Raw genomic sequence first — 24959 nt, forward strand, 5'->3', positions numbered from 1 at the left:
AAGATTTCATTTTTTGATGGCTGCATAATATTCCTGTGTGTGTGTGTGTGTGTGTGTGTGTGTGTGTGTGTGTGTGTGTATACTTCTTTATCCATTCATCTGTCGATGGACATCTAGGCTCTTCCCACAGTTTGGGTATTGTGGACACTGCTGCTATAAACATTGGGGTGTACGTGCCCCTTCGTATCACTAGGTTTGTATCTTTGGGGTAAATACCCAGTAGTGCAATTGCTGGCTGTAGGGTAGCTCTACTTTCAACTTTTCGAGGAACCTCCATACTGTTATCCAGAGTGGCTGCACCAGCTTGCATTCCCACCAACAGTGTGTAGGAGGGTTCCCCTTTCTCCACATCCTTGCCAACATCTGTCATTTCCCGACTTGTTAATTTTAGCCTTTCTGACTAAGAAGAAAAAGACAGTAAGACTATCTTTCCAATAAGCTAGTACTTGCCTTCACCCTTCTAGTAAGTAATATAACTCCCTATCAAGGGAACATGTAGGCAGGGTTATAGTACCCCCACCTCTGCTCCATAAAAGCAAAGGTCCAGCAAGTCAGGCCACTAGATTGGATGACAATATAGGGACAGCATAAGAAAGTTTATTAAGAGCTAAACAAATTCCAGGTAAGCTTTGCATTCATAAACAAAGGGGGGGAGGAATATGCAGAAGGCAAACATAAACAAACAGTAAGAAAAGACATAGATAAAAGGGAGTCTAGGAAATACTAATGAAAATGGGTTCTCATTTCAGAGAACCTGAATCAAATAAGTACCCATGTCATTAAAAAGGTGTATCCATGGGGCACCTGGGTGGCTCAGCCGTTAAGCATCTGCCTTCGGCTCAGGTCATGATCCCAGGGTCCTGGGATAGAGCCCCGCATCGGCTCCCTGCTCAGCGGGAAGTCTCCTTCTTCCTCTCCCACTCCCCCTGTTTGCATTCCCTCTCTCACTGCCACTCTCTCTGTCAAATAAATAAATAAAATCTTAAAAAAAAAAAATGTATCCATAGTGTCATTTGTATAGACTGCTGGCAGGAAGTGAGGAGGCATATAAAGTGGGCCAAGTTAACAGCTTTGATCAAAAACTGAAACTACAGACCCAGACACAAAATAAATCTTACTCCTTCAGAGATGAAAACATGCTTAATGGAAAGAGCCTGGCCTTTGTCTGCTGACTTACGTATAAACTGGTGACTCTCCAACTATATCTTAAGGTATCTTAGGGTAAAGACTAAATGATGATGATAAGTAAATAGGATTAAGACAAAACAGGAAATGCTAGGGCCCAGAAGAAAACACTGTAGATTTGAAAGGAGAAGCAACAACTCCTCCTTGGCAAGAACTATTTAGAGCTCTGAATCTGTATCAAGCTTCCCAAGTAATAGGAAACCTTTTTTTTTTTTTTTTAAGATTTCATTTATTTATTTGAGAGAGCAAGAGCAAGCACACAAGCCTGTGTGAGCAGTGGGGAGGGGCAGAGGGAGAAGCAGACTCCCCGCTGAGCAGAGTGCCTGATGCGGGGCTACACCCCAGAACCTTGAGATCATAACCTAAGCCCAAGGCAGCTGCTTAACCAAATGAGCCACCCAGGTGCCCCAGAAAATCCAATCTGTAATTACCTCAAATGGTGATAGTTTATATGTTCAAATTGCCACACTATGGTATGAAACTAATAAAATCATTAGGGAGAACAAGGAAAAAGGACCTGATTTAAGACTGAAGAATCAGAAAATGCTCCTTAGAAGTAGCCCTAAACTAAGATCTTGGGTATTAATATAGGGAGCCAGTAATAACTGCAGGAGGAAAAGTTCCCCAGTGGAGGAAACTATTTTTTCCAAAGACCTAATAGAAACAAAGAAAGCACAGCAAGTTCTAAAAACAGAGTATTTCTAAATGGCTGGAGTATACAGTGTAAAAGAAGGCAAAGGAAATGAGGGAGATGGGAGAAACAGACAGGAGTCATTTCACAAAAAGCCTTGAATGTATGTTAACAAGTCTGAACTTTACCCAAGAACAATGATGGATTTTACACAGAGGAGTAAAAGAACCAGATTTTCTAATATGTTACAAAGGACATTGTAGCTTAAATACATTAAAAGGATTTATGGGGGAAAACCAGAAATGTTAAGAAAAGAAAGAAAGAAAGAAAGGAAAGAAAGGAAAGAAAGGAAAGAAAGGAAGGAAAGGAAGGAAAGGAAGGAAAGGAAGGAAAGGAAGGAAGGAAGGAAGAGGAAAGAAAGAAAGAAAGAAAGAAAGAAAGAAAGAAAGAAAGAAAGAAAGAAAGAAAGAAAGAAAGAAAGAAAAGAAAGAAAGAAAAGAAAGGAAGAAAGGAAGAAAGGAAGAAAGGAAGAAAGAAAAAGAAAGAAAGAAAAAGAAAGAAAGAAAAAGAAAGAAAGAAAAAGAAAGAAAGAAAAAGAAAGAAAGAAAGGAAAAAAAGGAAAGGAAAGGAAAGGAAAGGAAAGGAAAGGAAAGGAAAGGAAAGGAAAGGAAAGGAAAGGAAAGGAAAGGAAAGGAAAGGAAAGGAAAGAAAACAAAAACAAAAACAAAAACAAAAACAAAAACAAAAACAAAAACAAAAACAAAAACAGCCAGTTAAGATGCAGGGGTGCCTGGGTGGCTCAGTCAGTTAAGCATCTGCCTTCAGCTCTCACTCCCTCTGCTCCTTCCCCCAACTCCTGTTCACTCTAAGAAATAAAATAAAATCTTAAAAAACAAAAACTTTCCAGAACTGATGGAAGATCTTAATCCTCAGATTCAGGAAATCCAATTTAAACCAAGTAGGATTAAGAAAAAAATAAAGACTAACTCCACACCTAAAACATATTCCAAAGAAACCACAAACCATGAAAGATGAAGAGAATATTAAAAGTAACCAGAGGGGGGGCGCTTGCGTGGCTCAGTCAGTTAAGTGTCTGCCTTCAGCTCAGGTCATGGTCCCAGGGTCCTAGGATCCAGACCCATGTCAGGCTCCACATTTGGCACGGCGTCGCTTGAGGATTCTCTCTCGTCCTCTTCCTCTACCCCACCCCCCCACTTGTGTGCACTCTCTCTCTCAAATAAATAAATAAATCTTTTTAAAAACAATGACTAAAAGTAACCGAGAAAAAAGACAAAGGAACAACAATTAAGCTGACAAATGACTTCTCAACAGCAACAAAAGAAGCCAGAAGTCAGAATACTATCTTGAAAGACCTGAGAAATTCCCAAACATATAAAGCAAAATGAAACCTATCCTCTGAACTATGTATACAGTAATTCTGAGCACTTAAATACAGAGAGTAATCTCTAAACACCAATGCCCACTAAGCTAAAAAGATGAAGGAGAAACTGATAAGTATCATCATTGGAGATCTGACGTATCTCTCTCAATAACTAATTGAATACTCAGGAAAAAAATGAGTAAGAAACACAAGGAATCTGAACACTACAATTAACAATGTATGTGTGCACTAGTGCACATGTGGGTGTGTGTACATGAATACATTTCAGGCTGAAGCAACAAAACTATAAAAGTATGGCAGTGGAAAGTATAGGATTGCTTGAGGGGAGAGAAGAGAGTGTATAGTGGAAAGTACTATTAAAAATACAAATCAGAGCAGTATTGGAAAGTGTACTAAATGCAGAGGTAGGGATCATGCAATAACTAAATACTGGATAACAAGGAACCTACAAGGATAAGAGAGGTGGAAAAAAACAAAGTGGAAAATATAAACTAGAAGTGGAAAGATAAACTGTCAAATGATGAAAACCAGTATATACAGCATAATTCCTCTTTATTTAAAAAAAAAAAAAGTGTAGGGACGCCCGGTGGTTCAGTTGGTTAAAGGTCTGCCTTAAGCTCAGGTCATGATCCCAGGGTCCTGGGATGGAGTCCCACATCAGGCTCCTTGCTCAGTAAGGAGTCTGCTTCTCCATGTGCCTGCCTCTCTGTCCCTCTGACAAATAAATAAATAAAAAATAAAGTTGCTAAAAAAAAAAAAAGTGTATATGTGCGTATGACTGTGTTTATAAAATAAAGTTTGGAATAATACACACCAAACTGCAGAGGTGATATCTGGAGATGTGCAGGGAAGAGGGGAAAATATTACCTTCACTTAATCATGCTGTATTTATTGGCTGTTTTTCTTCTTTTACAGTACATTTAATAATGCTTTTGTGATATAAAGAAACATGTAAAATAAAGATTAAAAAGAAAAAAGACACAATAAAATATTCTAGGAAAGAAGGTGGAGTTTAACTCTGATAGTTTTTTGTAGCTGTAATTAGCATTTCAAACAGGTATCAACAAGCCAGCTAATCTACTTCCATTATCTGGCAGATACCAAGATACTCTACCAGTATTTGAGAAACTCCAAAAAAAAAAAAAAAAAAAAGGTAACTTGGGGAAAAAAAATTTCCTGGGGTGCCTGGGTGGCTCAGTTGGTTAAGCCTCCAACTCTTGATCTCAGCTCAGTTCTTAATCTCAGGGTCATGAGTTCAAGCCCCGTGCTGGGCTCCCAAGAGCTTACTTTAAAAAATAAATAAATAAATGGTCATCAAAATTGAACAGTATGCTAAAATCACCAACTGTGGCGATTTTACCGTAATATTTTTAATTGTAAAAGTTAACACATGCTTGCTATAATTTATCCAATGCAAAGATAAGAAAAAATAATTTCATATCCATATCCCACCTAATTTCCTTAGAGTAACCAGTGTTAACGTACTATATATACTGACATATCGTTTGTTTTTATTTTTTTTATGTTTTATTTATTTTTTTAAACATTTTATTTATTTATTTGACAGAGATAGAGACAGCCAGCGAGAGAGGGAACACAAGCAGGGGGAGTGGGAGAGGAAGAAGCAGGCTCATAGCAGAGGAGCCTGATGTGGGGCTCGATCCCAGAACGCCGGGATCACGCCCTGAGCCGAAGGCAGACACTTAACCACTGAGCCACCCAGGCGCCCCACTGTTTTTAAAGGTTTTATGTATTTATTTGACACACAGAGAGAGAAAGCACAAGCAGGGGGAGCAGAAGAGGGAGAGGGAGGCTCCCTGCTGAGCAAGAAGCCCAACGCAGGGCTCAATCCCAATATCCCAAGATCACGACCTCAGCCAAAGGCAGACGCTTAACTGACTGCACCACCCAGGCGCCCCTGACATATCATTTTGAATATTTACAGGGAGCTCTTATTTTTTGAGTTTTCATAAAAAGAATCATACACACAATGGTTTACATCTGGTTACTTATTCATCAGGGTAATTTTTACATGTATTTACCTACAGCTGCAAAAACAGGTTTTTAGTTATCCACACGAAATAGTTTTATTCAGAGTTTTTTAAGTTACTTTGAGAACAGTAGAAGATATAAAATTCAATCTAGAATAGTTGGGCTAACAAAAATGATAAAATAGGACATAATAATAACCTGGTTACTAAAAGGTAAGTTTATCTTTTTTGTTCTTTTGTTTGCATGCTTAATTGCTTTGTTTTTACAATATACCTTTCTAAAGTACAAATCTATTATTAAGTTGGTCTGAATTATGGTCAGTAGTCAAACAAAAATAAACCCTAAGTAACCTAAGACACTACATACCCAGGCCATGCCAAGTTGGTGCCCCTAAGAAATCCCCGGGAAGATACAGGGGGTGTCTCACCAATTCCGTAGAGAGCTGAGTCAGATTCTGAACTACTGCCTCAAACAGTACTCACACAAATTAGATAAAGTGACCTATGAAGTCATTGCAACCACCCCCATTTCAGGAAATCTTGGCCCCAAAGAAATAACAACCAGTCTTTTGCCCAGGCCAATTTTTACTACACATAGGATGGACGTTCTACTCAAGCCCAAGAACAGTATCTCATCAAAAGTCTTAATGTATATGGACAATGTAATACAGTCCAATTATCCAAAAATTTACTAAGTTACTCTTACCCATCACCTTTTTCCCTAGCAAAAGAAAAAGGAAAAAATTGTTTTCTCACTGCAGCACCATCCTTCAGATAGTTATACCTAATCTACGTCAAACAAATTACAATATATGAGACATATATCAAGATCCTTTAAATACTATTACCATTACCCACTCTCATGCCAATCCACCACAATATGTGGGGTTTAAATATACACTGTGTTTACTCCTTTTTTTTTTTTTAAAGATTTATCTATTTTACTGAGAGAGAGAGAGAGAGAGAGAGAGAGAGAGAATGATGGGAGGGGCAGAAGGAGACAGAAACCAAAGCAGACTCCATGCTGAGGAGGGAGCCCAACGCAGGGCTCAATCTCACAACCCTGACACCACGACCCAAGCCAAAACCAAGAGTTGGACATCCAACTTACTGCGCTGCCCAGGCGCCCCAGGTGCCCCTGCTTTGTTTTTAAAAACAGACATGTTCATTTGAAGGCAATGGAGAAAATACTCTCCATCTTCTTCAAAAATCTCTACATTTCCAAGAAACTATTCTTTTTTCTTCCTTCCTTCCTTTTTTTCTTTCCTTTGGGGGAGGGGGGAGGAGTGTCTTACGCACTGCCATGAGTATGACTGATTTATTGCTCTAACACAATTTGATAAAATGAAAACATGACATGACTTTGGCAGACATACGTTTTCATTTAACATGACACAGTGAGATAATTACCTTTTTCTTAAAATTTACTACTGTCAATATTCACTCAAAACTTACTTCCAATTCTTTAATTTTTTCTTCTGCTATTTTCTGTTTCTCTAACAGTTGATTGTGAATTACCTCCTTGGACTGAAGAATAAACCTACAAAACACAAAAAAGTTGAAGATTAAGCCACATGACCACTATAATAATCAAAATCAACAGCTACATACCACAAATATTAAACTAAGAAAATTAAGACGATGATCTCCTAATTCAGGACCAATAAAATGCACTGCTATGTTAATGTGACAAACTCAGGAAATCACCACAGGTTTAAGCCTTGGCTGAGAAGGATTAAAAGTTTAAAAGAAAATTCTGCTTACAACTCTAAGAAGGGAATCAGGCTTTAAGATTCATAAATAAACGAAAAAAATTAAAGGGATAAAAATCTATCACAGGCTAAGAGAAAAGTTAATAAAAATCCCCCATAATTTTTATTTTTTCAATTGTCTAGATCAACTTTTATCTAGATATTTTTTAAACAATATTTATAAGTTAGAGCTCCCCCTCCAATCTTTTTAAACTTTTTTTTTTGCAACAGCACTAACTCATGACCTTTTAAAGTCACAATCAAGTACTGTGTTAGGATCAATGCATTAGTGTTTATAGGAGTTCCTCACACAAAAAGCACTGTATAAAGCCTAGTATCTTTTATTATTATTTCCAGAGTTTATAATACCTCTGAAAAGCTCAAAATGCACAAGTGGAAATTTTCAACTTTTTCCATTTTACAGTCAGATACATTATTTACAACTGATGAGAGTGGAAATATGCAGAAGCTTTAAAAATTAGCAATGAATCCATTTTGTGAACATATGTTCATAATTCTTGCTGTAGGGAAAGGAAGAATAAACTACTTAGTAGCCTTAAAAAAGTGAAATGAATTATTTCCCTTCTAATGGAATCAAGTGTCCAACTAGGCTGTAACAGATTTCCATTAAAAATTGCAATTAGGAAGATGGTTTCTTCTCTTTGCATAAAACTAAGTTTAGCAACAAAGAACTTCATTTCTTTTTGTTGTTTTTATTGAAGTATAACTGACAAAAAATATCTTATTAGTTTCATATGTACAACAGTGATTCAATATTTGTATATACTACAAACTGATTACCACAGTAAGTCTAGTTATCATCTCTAATCATATAGAGTTAATATAATATTACTGATTGTATTCCCCATGCTGTACATTATATCCCCAAGACTTAAGTTATTTTATAACCGGAAATTTGTACCTCTTAATCACCTTCACCAATTTTGTCCCCCAACAGCTCCCCACCCCTAAACTCTGTATCTATGAGTCTGGGTTTTGTTTTCTTTGCTCTGTTTTTTAAGACTCCACTGGTAGTGAAATCACTTGGTATTTGTCCTTCTCTGTCTGACTTATTTCACTTAGCACAATACTCTCTAGGTACTGTCATGCTGTCATAAATGCCAATATTAACATTCTTTTTTATGGCTGATTACTATTCCAGTGTGTGTATGTGTATGTGTGTGTGTGTGTGTGTGTGTGTGTGTGTGTGTGTGTGTTTTCTCATATGTCTGTTGGCCATCTGTATGTATTCTTTGGAAAGACGTCTATTCATATCCTATGCCCATTGTTTAATTGGATTTTTTGTTGTTGTTATCGAGTTGTAGTTCTTTGTATATTTTAGATAGTAACCCTTTATCAGACATATGATTTGCAAATATCTTCTCCCATTCAGTAGTTTACCTTTTCATTATGTTGATGGTTTCCTTTGCTGTAGAGAACTTTTTAGACTGATGTAGTCCCATTTATTTTTGCATTTATTACCCCTGCTTTGTGAGTTAGATGCAAACAACAACAATAAAAACAAAACAAAAGCCTCACTAATACGAGGAGCTTACTACCTATATTTTCTTCTAGGAGTTTTATTGGCTTTAAGTCTTACCCTGAAGTTTTTAATGCACTTTAATTTTTGTATATGATGTAAGATTGTGGTCCAGTTTTCCGAACACCATTTACTGAAGAGAATACCCTTTCCCCACTGTATATTCTTGCCTTCTTTGTCATAAATTAATTGACTATATATGCATGAGTTTACTTCTGGGCTCTCTACTGTGTTTTACTGACCTGTGTATCCTCTAAACAAGAAGCCAAATAAGAAAACATATTAAGGTAGCAATATGCAGTTTTCTCTTCTAACCACAAAACAAAACAAACAAAAAAAACCCCACCATTGTGTCTAGGCTGGGTTTTTACCAAGAGGATCTGTTATTATAAATATAAAACAAGTAAAAAAAAAAGACCAAAAATGGCAACTCCAGCTTTGTCCAGACAACTGGGAGAAAACTGCTCCTCTTCTTTATGAATACACCACCCTGCCATATATTATACAACCTGGTAAAGTTCTCTTTCACTCCACTAATAATTAACCTTGTTAATGTCCTGATGTGGACAGTCCACATCATTTAACTGATGATCCTGGTCTTCAACAGTAAGTTGATCCTTTGTTAAAATTTTACTCATATAGTCACTGCCAAGATAGTGCACATTCATGCAAAATAAGGATTACTATATAACCTTTTGTGACTAAAATATTATAAGTCCAAGAGACAGGTGCTATTTCTGATAAGACTAGGATATACTGAATATTTTTCTCAGAACTCTTTAATACAGGGGCACGTGGGTGGCTCAGCTGGTTAAGCAGCTGCCTTCGGCTCAGGTCATGATGAGAGGGGGATGAGGGGGATCAAGCCCCACGTCGGGCTCCTCACAAGCAGGGAGTCTGCTTCTCCTTCTCCCTCTGCCTCTCCCCCTGCTTGTGCTTTCTCTCTCTCTTTCTCAAATAAATAAAATCTTTTTTAAAAAAAACTATTTAGTATAGTACTTGAAGAGCAAAGTGTTTTAAACTGTACTAAGTCTCAGTGATATCACGTAAAAAGTTATTATAAATCTAGCCCCAAAAGTCACCAAATTGTGTCATTAGTGCACAATTTTACTAACAAAGCCTTTTAGCCATAGAAATAATTTTCAGAATAAAATATACATTTTTAAATAGCACTGATTGCTGGCCAGTGGGTAGTATTCTCAAATAATAGGTCATCAGACATTACCTTTATTAGTGTCTGGGAAATTTTCAAAGCTAAGATTAGAGATCAAGTCATTACTTACGTGGCCTTTAAAAATAAAGTATCTGAACAGATACTAAATCCCTTGAGCAGAAAATAAAATTACTAGAAAGCAAGAACACTCAACAACAAAAACATGTTTTTCCATGACCACACACCCTTAGGTGGCTATACTGGACTGTGCCAACTTCAAAGGCCAGAAAGATGGCACTGAAGCTAGCCAATTTACTATAAGCCTAAGGATATCTCAGCCATAAAAGTCTTAAACAAGGATGAGTATTGAGTAAACACAAATGTTTACCTCAATGAGAAGTTACTTTGTAAAATTCAAACAAAAAAACTTATGGAAAATTTGGTTTAGTCCTTTATTTTTAAAAAACGCCAACCATAAATCCAATGAAGATTGGGAAGAGCCCCAAGAAACATCTGAGTTTCTGGAAAAAGTCTTTAGAAACATTTTATCTATTGTTAAAAGGTGCTGAATTATCAAACGCTATTTTGAAAATACATAATAATGTAATTATGAGTCATTTATCATAAATAAATATTAGGCACATAGTTTCTCAAAGTAGAGAATCTCACAGAGATCCTGCCTGATAGCTTATGGAAAGCCAAATGGTAGATAAAGGATTCTGCAGTTCAAAATGTGCCACAAAGGAAAAATAAACTGTGAAGAGGAAAGTTATTTTTATATGACAAATGACATGCAAAGAATGTGCTTACAACATTCAGGATTATATATGCTACACGAGAGTCACTGCTTTGTAAAAAGCCTCAACACTAGAAACCAATGCTAGGTGGCCCTGCACTGTCCACTTTCATGCTCAAGTAGCCTATTTAATTTCCTCATTAATTTATAATTATGCCACCTGAAATATACATTATTTTTGAAATACGTAATTTTTATGATGGCTTTTGTGTTTGTTTCTTGAGAAACATCAGAGGCTATGTTCTGAACTGTCCTGCAGGTTGGTACATGACTTCCACTTATGACTCAGCATGAATCAAGAGTGTTGTTTACCTGCCCAAAATAAAATCCAAGATGAGCGACAATGTTGTCTTTTGGGTATGCTCACCTGGACATACACTATTCAGACACAACAATATGCTTATGATAATGTATTCTGTATGGGTGGGAAACTTTTAGAGGACATCTGAAAACATATGGGATTTAGAGCATTCACAAATTAAGTGGCAGAGAAAAGGATGAATAAGAATGAATCTATCTTGGGGCACCTGGATGGCTCATTAGGTTAAGCGTATGACTGTTGATCTCAAACTGAGGTCTTGATCTCAGGTCATGAGTTCAAGCCCCATGTTGTGCTCCATGCTGAGCATGGAGCTTGCTTAAAACAAAACAAAAAGAATGAGTCTATCTTGCTTCTTTGCCTCACCCCACTGGTGATGAAAACTACTAGCATGTGCACACAAAGATCTATGTGCAAAAAAAATTTTATGTCATAATTTTAGCAAGCAAGGAAGAACTAAAATCCCTTAGTAAAGAAGGAATTTTAAAATTATGGTACATCCAGGGAGCCTGGCTGGCTCAGTTGGTGGAGAATGTGACTCTTGATCTCAGGATTTTAAGTTTGAGCCCCACATTGGGTGTAGAGGTTAGTTAAAAATAAAATCTCTAAAAAATAAACAAAAATAAAATTATGGCACATCCATGTTGTAGAATATTGAGCAAGCAGAGACATTTGTTACCAGCATAATGGAGAACAGATACCCTGAACATTCTTCCTATTAAAAAACAAAGCAAAAAAAAATTGTTTTTATAACATTTTGCTGAGTAAACACACATGAAACATTCCAGAGGCCCAAAGAAGTGAGATCAGGAATTCTGAAAGGTATGAAAACAGTACAACTGCTTTCAACTTGAGAGTTCCTGCTGAATCCCAGAGACCTTGAGGATCCATACTGATAAAGAAACAGGAGATAAAACCTACAAACCATCCAAAATGAGGATACTATTAGGAGAACCCTCAGTTAAAGCCAGGTCCCCAAAGGGTTCCACCTTCAGTAAGAGTGAAGAAGAAAAAAAAAAAAAAAAAAGAAAGAAACTTGCCTCTCAGTAGGGTAAAATAGAAGAAACCTGTCTACACCACAGAAGTAAATAAAATGAACAAACAAAAATGTCCCCTAAGCATGTATAACCAAAGGAAGGAGGGTGGGGGGATGGCAAAATGGGTGAAGAGGAGTGGGACATACTTGCTTCCAGTTATAGAATGAGTAAGTCACCGGGGAAAAAGGTACAGCATAAGGAATACAGTCTGTGGTACTGAAAAGACATTGTCTGATGACAGACATTAGCTACACTCTTGATGAGCAGAGCAGAACATATAGACTTCTCGAATCACTTTTACACCTGAAACTAATTAACACTGTACTGTCAACTATACTTCAATTAAAAAATAAATATTTTTAAAATTCAACACAATAAAAAAATGAAATACAGTGAAATGGAATTTTTTTTAAATTTGACTAAAGATAAATCAGTTATGTAGGAAGACTGTAATTTTCATATTTTAATTCTCAGGATGTAAATAACTTTTCAAAATGTAAGCTATGAAATCAAATTTTTTAAAATAGTTAAGTATGATGTATATAAAAGCACATTTCATTTTTACTCAGGAAAAAACACTTGGGTGTCTTTTTTTGAGATATAACCAACATGTAACATTATATTAGTTTCAGGTATCAGTTCTTACTGGAATATAAGAACTCTCCTATTTTTGTTTTTTTAAGTAGCTATCAAAAAGCAAATGACAAAATCAAGCAGATCGTGAACTATTTCTAAAAGGAAGGAGACATAACATTAAACAATTAACAACTTATAAAACTTATGTGAGCAGTGCTAAGAGTTGTTAAAGTCTCACTAAAGGTAATTCTACATTTCCTAAACATTCGAGAAAAAAAGGTATTTTAACTAAAAAAGAATCAAAGAATGTGTAACTATAACTGACCGTCTCATGGGTTCTGGTCCAAATTCGCCCTACTGTATGGTTTAGAAAATCTCCAGCACAGACTTTAATTTACAGTGTTCCTAATTAGGTGTGTGGCAAAGTTCAAGTAACCTTGATGATGGGTTAATAAAAATTAATCAAACTAAGAGAAAGAAAAAGCTATTAAAAAATAAACAACAACAACAAAATAGGATACAGCATTCAAGACCTAAGAAACAATACTGAGCAGCCTAACATATGTGTAATTAGAGATCCAGAAGGAAAGAATGAAGCAGAAGAAACACTTGAAGAAATAATGAACAAGAATTTCCTAAAACAAATTTAAAAAAAACAAACAAAACCCACCAAATCACAGTTCCAAGATACCCAGAGAAAGCCAAGCAAAACAAAAACAAAAAGATGTAACAGGTAACATAATTAAACTACTGAAACTCAAAGATAAACAAAATCTTACAGGCAGCCAGCGAAATGACAGATTACATTCAGAAAAACAAAGGTAAGAGGCACAGAAAACTTCTTGTCACAAACTATATATGGCAGAAGACAATGGAATGACATTTTCAAAGTACTGAAAGAAAAAAGTTATTAGCCCAGGAGTACATACAAAGTGAAAATATCTTTCAAAATGAAGGAGAAGGGGCACCTGGGTGGCTCTGTCGGTTAAGCAGTCAACTCTAGATTTTGGCTCAGGTCATAATCCCAGGATCCTGGGATCAAACCCTAAGTCAGTCTCCATACTCAGTGGGAAGTCTGCTTGAGGATTTTTTATCACCCTCTGCCCCTCCCCCTGCTCATGCACACTCTCTTTCTCTGAAATAAATAAATTTTTTAAAAAATACTTTTAAAAATGAAGAAAAAAAATTCAAACAAACAAAAGCTGAGACTATTTTGGCAAATATAGACCATGAAAAATGTTAAAATTAGTTCTTCAGCAAAAGGAGTATAACTTCAGCAGGAGTATGTTGTAAGGCAACTTACAAAGAAATGAAAAACACTCGAGACAGTATAAATTAAGATGAATATAAGAGACTTTTTTTTTTAAACTGGTAGTCACTTTCAAAAAAACATTGTATTTATTTATTTACTTCAGAGAGAGAGAGAGAGAGAGAATAGGAGGGAGAGGAGCAGAGAGATAGGGACAAGCAGACTCCACGCTGAGCATGAGCCCAACGTGGGCTTTGATTCCATGACCCTGAAATCATGACCCGAGCCCAAATCAAGAGTTAGACGCTCAAAAGACTGAGCCACCCAGGCAACCCTATTTTTAGTCATTTTAAAAGACAGGTGACTGCCTAATGCAGAGACTGGCAAACTATGGCTAGCAGTCCAATCCAGGCACGTTCGTTTGTTTATATAATGTCTATGGCTATTCTCACAACAAAGACAGAGTTAAGAAAGACTATTATGATAGAGATCACATGGCCAGCAAAGTCAAAAATATTTACTATCTGCCCCATTACAAAACAAGCTTGCCAACTCCTGATCTAAAGCAAACTATACGGGCATCTGGGTGGCTCAGTCAGTTAAGAGTCTGCCTTCAGCTCAGGTCATCATCCCAGGGTCCTGGGACTGAGTCCCACATCGGGCTCCCTGCTCAGGGCGGGGGATCTGCTTCTCCCTCTGCCTGCTGTTCCCCCTGCTTGTGCACACTCTTGCTCTCTCTCTCTTCAATAAATAAATAAAATATTTTTAAAATTAATTAATTACTTAAGCAAACTATAACACGTAAAAGGTTTAACAGTAAAAAGGAAAAAAGGAATGGGTGAAGCAATTTGAAATAGAATATTAAAGATGAAGCAATATAATAGTACTTAAAGGTAGAATGTAACAAAAACATATATTGTAAAAAAAGGAAAATCACTAATTTTTTTTAACTGAAGACTAATAAGCCAAAAGTGAAGATAAAATAGGACCATAAAAAAATAATCTAAAAGAGGGGTGCCTGGGTGGCACAGTCAGTTAAGCATCCAACTCTTGGTTTCAGCTGAGGTTGTGATCTCAGGGTTGTGAGACTGAGCCCCTGTGCTGGGCTTTGCGCTCAGTGCAGAATTTGCCTTAGTTTCTCTCTTTCCCTCTCCCTCTGCCCCTCCCCACCACACAGGCTCCCTCTGTCCCTGAGATAAATATATATATAAAATCTAAAAGAAGGCAGAAAAAAAGGAAAAGGAATAAAGAACAAACGAAACAAAAAGAAAACAAGTAGCAGAGTGGTAGATTTCAATCCAACCACAACAACAATTACTTGAAAAATAAATGATCTGAACACCCTAATCAGAAGGTACAAATTGTCAGACTGGGTTAAATATCATGACCCAACTATGCAATCACCAACAAATATACCTTAAATAAAAAGACATAAACAGTTTAAAAGTAAAAGCATGATCACACTCACTAGGATGTAAATAATGAAAAAGATAGGTAATAACAAATGTTGGAGGGTATATGGAGAAACTGGAACCCTCATATGTTGCTAGTGGATACTAAGTGTAGCTGCTATGGAAAACATTCTGGCAGTTCCTCAAAATGTTAAACATAGCTACTTATGACCCAGCTATTCAACTTCTAGGAATATAGCCAAGAGAAATGAACACACACAAACACACACACACACAAATATTCAAAGCAGATTATTCATGATAGTCATAAAGTGGAAACAACTGAACTGTCCATCCACTGATGAATGGATAAATACAATGTGGTATATTCCTACAATAGGATAATACTCAGCAATGACTGATACATGCTACAACATGGATTAACCTTTAATACATAATGCTAAGGGGTGCCTGGCTGGCTCAGTCAGAAGAGCATGTGACTCTTGATTTCAGGGATGTGAGTTCAAGCCCCACACTGGGTGTTTAAGTTTAAATAAATAATACTTAAAATAAATAAAATAAGATAAATAAAACATAATGCTAAGAAGGCAAATGCAATCATATTATTGTACGATTCCATTTACATCAAATGTCCAGAATAGGCATACTTATACAGACAGAATGATCAGTGATTGCCTACAACTGAAAGAAGGGAGAAAGATGGAATAACAACTATGGATTCATGGGTTCTTTTCATAGTGAAAAATACGTTCTGGAATTAGTGGCAGTAACTGCACAGTTTCATCAATATTCTAAAAACCACTGATTTGTACACTTTAAAATGTTTTAAAAAGTGAATTTTATGTTATGTGAATTTTATCTTAAAAAAAAATAGCCAAAAGACTTAAACACTTCATCAAAGAAGACATGAAGATGACAACTAATACTCAACATCACGAGTTATTAAAGGAATGCAAATTAAACCACACGTACACACCATTACGTATCTACTGGAATGCCTAGAATCAACAACAACAAAAAAGGCAATACCAAGCATTAATGAAGATGCAAACCAACTGGAACTCTCATACATAGATGGTTGGCAAAATAGTTGGCCAGTTTCTTATAAACTTAAGCAATCACCCACCACTGAACCCCGCAATCCCATTCCTAAGTTTATAACCCAGAAAAATAAAAACATATGTCTGCAAAAACAAAACAGTATAAAGTATTTATGACTACTGTATTCATAATTGCCAAAAACTAGAAACTCAATGTCCATTGACTGGTGAATGGAGAAAATGTGGTGCAGCTATACAATGAAATGCCATTAAGCAATAAAAAGGACAAACTACTGATACACCTAACAACATCAAGAAATCTCAAAAGTTACACCAAGTCAAAGGCAACAGACACAAAGAGTTATACACAGTATGCTTCCATTTACATAACATTCTAATAAGGGAAAGTAAGGGAAAAAATAAACCAATAGTTATTAGGGAGTAAGGGTAAAGAGAGAAGAATGACTAAGGAATGTTCTGAGGAGATGTAAATATTTCAAAACCGACTGTGGTGTTAATTACACAACCATATATGTTTGTCAAAAGATAAGAACTTTATAACCAAAAAGGTTAAATTTGGGGCACCTGGATGGCTCAGTCGATTAAGCATCCAACTCTTGGTTTCAGCTCAGATCATAATCTCAAGAGTTGTGGGATCCAGCCCTGCACCAGGCTCTGCACTCAGCGCAGAGTCCACTTGAGTTTCTCTCTCCCTCTGCCCCTTCATGCTGCCCCCCCCAAAATAAATAAATATTTAAAAAAAAAGAAAAAAGAAAATCAGGAAATGATTTCCAACAAAATGGAAATAGATTAATCCTAGAATGACATTAACTTAAGAGTTTCAAAGTGACTAAAGAACATCCATTTTTTAAAATTATGAAATAAAATCAGATACATATCAAGTGTAACTGAACAAAAAGAACCAAATTGTGGAAGTTAAAACTAATTAAAATAGGGGTGCCTGGGTGGCTCAGGTGGTTAAGTGGCTGCCTTCAGCTCAGGTCATGATTTCAGGGTCCTGGGATCGAGCCCCGTGTTGGGCTCCATGCTCAACAGGGAATCTGCTTCTCCCTCTCCCTCTGCCCCAACCCCCACTTGTGCTCTCTCACCATTTCTCAAATAAATAAATAAAATCTTCTTTAAAAACTAATGAAAATAATTACAACAAAATAATGAGTTAAGGGATACACAAGACAAAAAAGATGTAAAATGGATGTGGATGGAACTAGAGGGTATTATGCTAAGCAAAATAAGTCAATCAGAGAAAGACAATGATATGATTTCACTCGTGTGGAATTTATGAAACAAAACAGAGGATCATAGGGAAAGGGAGGGGAAAATAAAACAAGATGAAATCAGAGAGGGAGACAAAGCATAAGAGACCCTTAACTAAGGAAATAAATTGAGGGATGCTGGAGAGGAGGGTGGGGACTGGGTAACTGGGTGATGGGCATTAAGGAAGACACATGATGTAATGAACACAGGGTATTATATACAATTGATGAATCACTGTACTCTACCTATGAAACTAATAATACACTATATGTTAACTGGTTGAATTTAAATAAAATAAAAATGTTTTTAAAGATGTAAAATGTTACCGTATGATTTCACTCATACACGAAATTTAAGAAACAGAATAAATGAGCAAAGAAAAAAAGACAAACCAAGAAACAGACTCTTAACTACAGAGAACAAGGTGATGGCTGGGCGGTGGTGGAGCAGGTGTGGAGGGAGGATGGGTCAAACAGACGATGGGGATTAAGGAGTACACTTGTCACGATGAGCACTGCGTGATAATGTAAGGAATTGTTAAATCAAGATATTGTACACATGAAACTAATATAACACTGTATGTTAACTATACTAGAATTACAATTTAAAAATAAATAAACACACACAAATAAAACCATTCCTATTTTTAAAAAGGATGTAAAAATGTGAAGTCAAAAACATAAAATGTGGTGGGGCAGGTGTAATAACGTTAAGCTTTACAATGGGGTCAAACTTGAGCTGTTATCAACTCGAAGGACATCATTTTAGACATGTCATTGTATATAAGCCTCATAGTAACCACAAATCAAACATCTACAGTAAATACAAAAAAAATAAAGAGAAAGGAATATAAGCACACCACTAAAAAACTCATCAAACCACAAAGGAAAAGAGCAAAAGAAGCAAGGAACTGAGAAGAACCACAAAAACATCCAGAAAACAATTAAGAAAATGGTAATAAGCACAAATCTATCAACAATTACTTTAAATGTCAGTGAACTAAATTCCCAAGTTAAAAGACAGAGTGAATTAAATAACACACATGACCCATCTACCTGCTGCCTACAAGATACTCCCTTTAGATGTGAAGACACATGCAAACAAAGTGAAAGATATTCAGTGCAAATAGAAACCACAAGAAAGCTGAAGCAGCTATACCTTTATCAAACAAAATAGTCTTTAAAACAAAGATTGTAATAACAGACAAAATAGGGCACTACATACTGATAAAGAAGTCAATCCAATAAGATGATATAACATTTGTTAATATTTACATGCCAATCGTAGGAGCACCTAAATAAAAGCAAGGCAGGGCATCTGGCTGGCTCAGTCGGAAAAGCATGCCACTCTAGACCTTGGAGTTGTGAGTTCAAGCCCCAAGCTGGGTATAGATATTACTTAAAAAATAAAAACCTTTAAAAAATAAATAATTAAAGCAAATTTAACAAATCCAAAGGGAGAAACAGACAGCAATGCAATAATAGTAGGGCACTTTAATGCCCCCACTTCCATCAAGGGATAGAAAATCACTAAGGAAACAGCCTTTATGACACATAACACCAAATAGACTTAACAGATATTTACAGAACATTCCATCCAAAATCAACAGAATACACATTATTCTCAAGTGCACAGGAAACATTGTCCAAGTCAGATCATATGTTGGGCTACAAACAAATATTATTAAATTTGAGGACTGAAATCATATAAGCATCTTTTCATGAAACTAGAAATTAATTACATGTAAAAAAACTGGAAAACTCACAAATATGTAGAGACTAAACAACATGCCACTAAGCAACCAATGCACCAAAGAAGAAATCAAAAGAGAAATAAAAAATACTTTGAGATAAATGAAATTGGAAAAGCAAAATACCAAAATTTACAGGAAGAAACAAGAAAAATCTCAAATAACTTAACTTTACACCTCAAGGAACTAGGTTTAAAAAAAAAAAAGACAAAACAAGGCTCAAAGTTAGTAGAAGGGAGGAAATACCAAAGATTAGAGGAGAGAGCGTGAGAGTAAAAAGACAACAGAAAACATCAATAAAATTAAGAGCTGGTTCTTTGAAAAGATAAACAAAATAGACAATCCTTTAGCTACAGGCACCAAAACAAAAACAAAAAAAAAAAAAAGAGAGAGAGAGAGAGAGAGAGAGATGACTCAATATCAGAAATGAAAGAAGAGATGTTACAAATGATACCACAGAGGCTCCCAGGGTCCTGGGATCCAGTACTGCACTGGGCTCTCTGCTCAGGGGAGAGTCTGCTTCTCTCTCTCCCTCTGCCTCTCCCCACCCCCTCCATGCACTCGCTCTAAAATAAATATATAAAAAAATTTTTAAATGATACCACAGAAATACAGAAGATCCTAAAAGACAACAATTACACGGCAACAAACTGGATAACCTAGAGAAAATGGATAAATTCCTAGAAACATAAAATCTACCAAGACTGAACCATAAATATACACAAAATCTGAACAGATCAATTACTACAGAAGAAAACTGAAACAGTCATCAAAAATCTCTCAAAAAGTCCAGAACCAGACGACTTCACTGATGAATTCTACCAAACATTCAAAGAATTAATATCAACGCTTCTCAACTCTTAAAAAAAAAAAAAAAAAAACAGGAGGGAACACTCTCACATTCATTTTAGAGGGCCAGCATTACCCTAATACCAAAACCAGATAAAGACACCCAAAGAAAAGAAAATTACAGGCCAATATCCCTAATGAACACAGATGCAAAAATCCCCAACAAAATCTTAGCAAACCAAATTCAACATACTTTAAAAGTGGGGATTGGGGAGACTTCCAAGGAAGATGGTGGAATAGGAGAACCCTAAGCTCACCTCATCCCACCAAACAACTAGATAACACCTATATCAGCGTAAATAACCCAAAAAATAACCTGAAGACTGGCAGAACAGACTCTCCACATCCAAATGTAGAGAAGGGGCCACATCAAAGACGAAAGGAAGGGTGGAAAGCCAAACGGACCCCAAGAACTGTCCATGGAAGGGAGGGACTGGCAGATGCAGAAAGGGGATATGACCAGATCCCCAACCCAGGCATGAGGGGCCCACATGGGGAAGACATATCCCCCATAACATTTGGCTTGGAAAACGAGAGGAGCCTAATAATCAGTAGGGCTTAACACCTGGGATTTTAATAATCAGGAGGCTATGCTTTAGGAGAGTGGGAAGGGTGGAGACCCTGCCCTTAAGAGACAGCACAACAAGGGCTCCTGGGTGGCTCAGTCAGTTGAGCGACGGACTCTTGATTTTGGCTCGGGTCATGAGCTCCTGGGTCACAGGATCAAACCCTGTATCGGGCTCCACAGTCAGTGGGGAGTCTGCTTGAAGATTCTCTCCCTCTGCTTCTCCCCCCGCACATGTATGCACACACTCTCTCTCTCTCAAATAAATAAATGAATCTTAAAAAGAGAGAGAGAGAGAGCGCACAAGAAACATTCCTGCTGAGATACAGCACAAAAGCAGCAGTTTGAAAAATGCCTGGGGTATATGAGAAGGAGATTTATTGACTAATCTCAGTCTGTACAGGAAGGGCTGAGATCTTTGGGAGACTTCTCTAAGAACTAAAGAGCTGGCAGGTACCATTTCTCTTCCCCATCCTACAGCCTAGATACACCTGTGGGAACCAGCACAGCACCTACACTCTCCATCTTGCTTGCTAACAGCATCCCCATCCACAAGCACCTCTGCAGTTCTGCCCCTCCAACCTGGCGGGCCTCAGCAAGAGTTTTCTCAGGAGGCTGCAGTCCCCTCCTGCAGCAGATCAGCACAGACCATGCTGGCACCATGTACCCCATTCTCATGTTCTGCTGCTAATGTGCTCCCTCCCATATGCCCTTGTTTGGAGCCCATCCAAAGTGGTGTCATAAGCCTGGTAGTTTGCAAGCAGTCCCAAGAGGGGCCAGCACCACTCCAAAGTGAATCCTGTCCCAGGGAGAAGGGAAGATAACCCCACACACCACTCCAACTACAGCCCCAACTGGGGGCAGACGCTGGGTCTGACTGCAGGCCCTTTCCAACAAAAGTTTCTCAGGGACAACATCGGGAGAGCACCCTAAAGTTCAGTGCTATTGCATCTATGGCAAAAATCTGGTCTGACTCAACTCAAGCACAAAGTGGACCCAGACTGGCCCATTAACAACACAGGGACCAAACCTTGCCCACAACAGGCAAAGAGAAACACTAAAGATAACTAGACTGAAGGCAAACAGAGATCAGCCACAGCAGTAAGGCACATGCAACATACATAGGAGACATCCTTGAAGGTCCAGGACTGGTGAACAGGGAACACTGCACTGCAGGGCACTATAGGACCTATTCTTCATCAGGCCACTACTTTCAAGAGCAGGAGAAATAGCTGACTTTCACAACACAGAGAAACAGACATAGAGAGTTAGACAAATTGAGGAAACAAGGGAGTATGCCCCAATGAAAGAACAGGATACTATCACAGCAAGAGAGATAAATGAAATGGAGATAAGTAATATGCTTAATAGGGAATTTAAAGTAATGGTTAGAAAGACACTCACTGGATTGGAGAAAAGAGTGAAAAACCTTGGTGAGACCCTCAACAAAGAGAAAGAAAATGTAAAATGAACCAATCAGAGATGAAGAACTCAATAACTGAAATTAAAAACACACCAGACAGAATAAACAGTAGACTAGAGGAAGCAGAAGAAGGAATGTAAGTGATCTGGAAGACAGAGTAATGGAAAGCAATCAAGCTGAACAGGAAAGAAAAAAAATAACAATAATAAATGAAAAGACTTTGGGAACTCAGCGACACCATCAAGTGTAAGGAAACAGAAATCCAGATCGAGAAGGCACAGACAGCCCCCAACAAAAGCAACCCAAGGAGGTCCACACCAAGACAAAAGGTAATTAAAATGGAAAAAAGTAGTGATAAAGACAAAATTTTGAAATTATCAAGAGAAATAAGTTACAAACAAGGAAAAACCCGTAAGGCTATCAGCTGATTTTTCAGCAGAAACTTGGCAGGCCAGAAGGAAGTGGAATGATATATTCAAAATGCTAAAAAACAAAACAAAACAAAACAAAAACCTACAACCAGGTTTTTCTCTATCCAGGAAAGAGAGATAAAGAATTTCCCAGAATTTCCTGGACACACAAAAGTGAAAGGAATATCACCACTAAACGAGCCTGACAGGAAATGTTAAATGGAACTTTCGACAGAAAGGAAAGACCGTAAGAAGAAAAATAGGAATTACAAAAGCAGTAAAATTAGGTTTATCTATAAAAATCAGTCAAGTGATTCAGAACACAAAATAAAAGGACATGAAGTATGACACCATATACCTAAAACATGGGGTGGGTAGCAAAGAATGGGTTCAAACTTAAGCCTCGGTTTCCAACTGAGCCACCCAGTGCCCAAATTTTTTTTATTATTTTTAAGTAATTTCTACACCCAACATGGGGTTCGCGAACTCACAACCCCAAGATCAAGAGTCACATGCTCTACTGACAGACAGCCAGGTGACCCGGGAGCTGGTTCTTTGAAAAGATCCAAAAAAAATCGATAAACCTTTAGCGAGACACATTTAAAAAAAGTAAATAAATGAGTGAGAGAGAAGGACTCAAAATCAGAAATGAAAGAGAAGAAATAACAACTCTACCGAAAAACAAAGGATTATATGAAAATATTATGAAAAATTATATTCCAACAAGCTGGACAACCTAGAAGAAAAGGATAAATTCCTAGAAACATATAACCTTCCAAAACTGAATCAGGAAAAAACAGAAAATTTGACAGACCAATTACCAGCAATGAAACTGAATCAAAAATTAAAAAATCCCAACAAATAAAAGTCCATGACCAACTTCATAGGTGAATTCTTCCAAACATTTAAAGAATACCTATTTTTCTCTATTCCAAAAAACAGAAAAGGAAGGAAAACTTCCAAATTCATTCTATGAGGCCAGCATTACCCTGATATGAAAACTAGATAAAGGCACTACAAAACAGAACTACAGGCCACTATCTCTCATGAACATCAATGCAAAAATCCTCAACAAAATATGAGCAAATCGAATCCAAAAATTCATTTAAAAAACCATTCACCACAATCAAGTGGGATTTATTCCCAGGATGCAAGGGTGGTTCAATATTCGCAAATCAATCATCAAGATACATCACATTAACAATAAAAGAAAGGATAAGAACCACATGATCATTCAATAGATGTAGAAAAAGCACCTGACAAAGTATAAAAAACATTCATGATGCAAACCCTGAAACAAAGTAGGTTTAGAGGGAACATACCTCAACAAAATAAAGGCCATATATGAAACACCCACAGCTAACATCATATTCAATGGTGAAAAATGGAGAGCTTTCCCCTAAGATCAGGAACAAGACAAGGATGTCCACTCTCACCACTTTTATTTAACAGAGTACTAGAAGTTCTAGCCACAGCAACCAGACAAGAAAGAGAAATAAAAGGTATCCAAATTGGTAAGGAAGTAGTAAAACTTTCACTAACTGCAGATGACATAATACTATATACAGAAAACCCTAAAGACTTCCAAAAAACTATTAGAACTGACAAATGACTTCGGTAAGGCCGCAGCTCACAAAATCAATGTATGAGAAAAAAAAAAACAAACACAAAAAAACCAAAATCAACATACAGAAATCTGTTGCATATCTATACACTAATAATGAAGTAGCAGAAAGAGAAATTAAGAACACAATCCCAATAATTGCACCGAAAATAATAAAATACCAATGAATAAACTTAACCAAGGAGATGAAAAACCTGTACTCTGAAAACTATAAAACACTGATCAAAGAAACTGAAGACAACACAAATGGAAATATATCCCATGCTCATGGACTGGAAGAACAAATATTGTGAAAATGTCCATACTACTCAAAGCAATCTACAGATGCAATGCATTCCCCATCAAAATTCTGATAGCACTTTTCACAGAACTGCAACGAACAATCCTAAAAGTTGTACAGAACCATCGAAGACCCCAAATATCCAAAGCAATCTTGTGAAAGAGCAAAGCCAGAGGTGTCATGCTTCCTGATTTTAAACTATATTACAAAGCTATATTAATCAAATACAGTACTAGCCTAAAGGCAGACATAGATCAATGAAACAAAATAGAAAGCTCAGAAATAAACCTACATATATATGATCAATTAATTTACAACAAGGGGAAGAATATACAATGAGGAAATGACAGTCTCTTCAATAAATGGTGTTGGGAAAACTGGATAGCCATATGAAAAGAATGAAACTACAACACTATCTTACAGTATGCACAAAAATCAATTCAAAACGGATTAAAGGCTTGACCATAAGACCTAAACCATAAAACTCCCAGAAGAAAACTTAGACAACAAAAGCAAAAATAAGTAAGGGGGACTACATCAAACCAAAAAGCTTCTACACAGCCAAGAAAATAAAATGAAAGGGTGACTTGTGAATTGGGAGAAAATATTTGCAAATCATATATATGATAAGGTGCTAATATCCAAAATACATAAAAAACAACTTTTGCGACATAATAACAAAAAAGAAAACAACCCTCATT

General features: G+C 36.8%; 1 protein-coding gene across 2 annotated transcripts in view; it reads right to left on the bottom strand.

The window, feature by feature from the left end:
- PFDN1 (prefoldin subunit 1) overlaps window positions 1-24959 on the bottom strand; it is a 63637-nt gene that overhangs the window by 25239 nt on the left and 13439 nt on the right. The window contains exon 3 of one of the 2 annotated variants that reach the window (XM_034656119.1): window positions 6620-6749. In XM_034656119.1, the coding sequence (XP_034512010.1) occupies window positions 6650-6749 (100 nt within the window). In that variant the 3' untranslated portion in view covers window positions 6620-6649. The remainder of the gene's footprint in view (window positions 1-6619; window positions 6750-24959) is intronic. The other variant, XM_019795765.2, reaches the window with a different exon arrangement.

Source organism: Ailuropoda melanoleuca, chromosome 3, assembly GCF_002007445.2.
Source record: "Ailuropoda melanoleuca isolate Jingjing chromosome 3, ASM200744v2, whole genome shotgun sequence".
In the NCBI taxonomy this organism is placed as follows: Eukaryota; Metazoa; Chordata; class Mammalia; order Carnivora; family Ursidae; genus Ailuropoda; species Ailuropoda melanoleuca.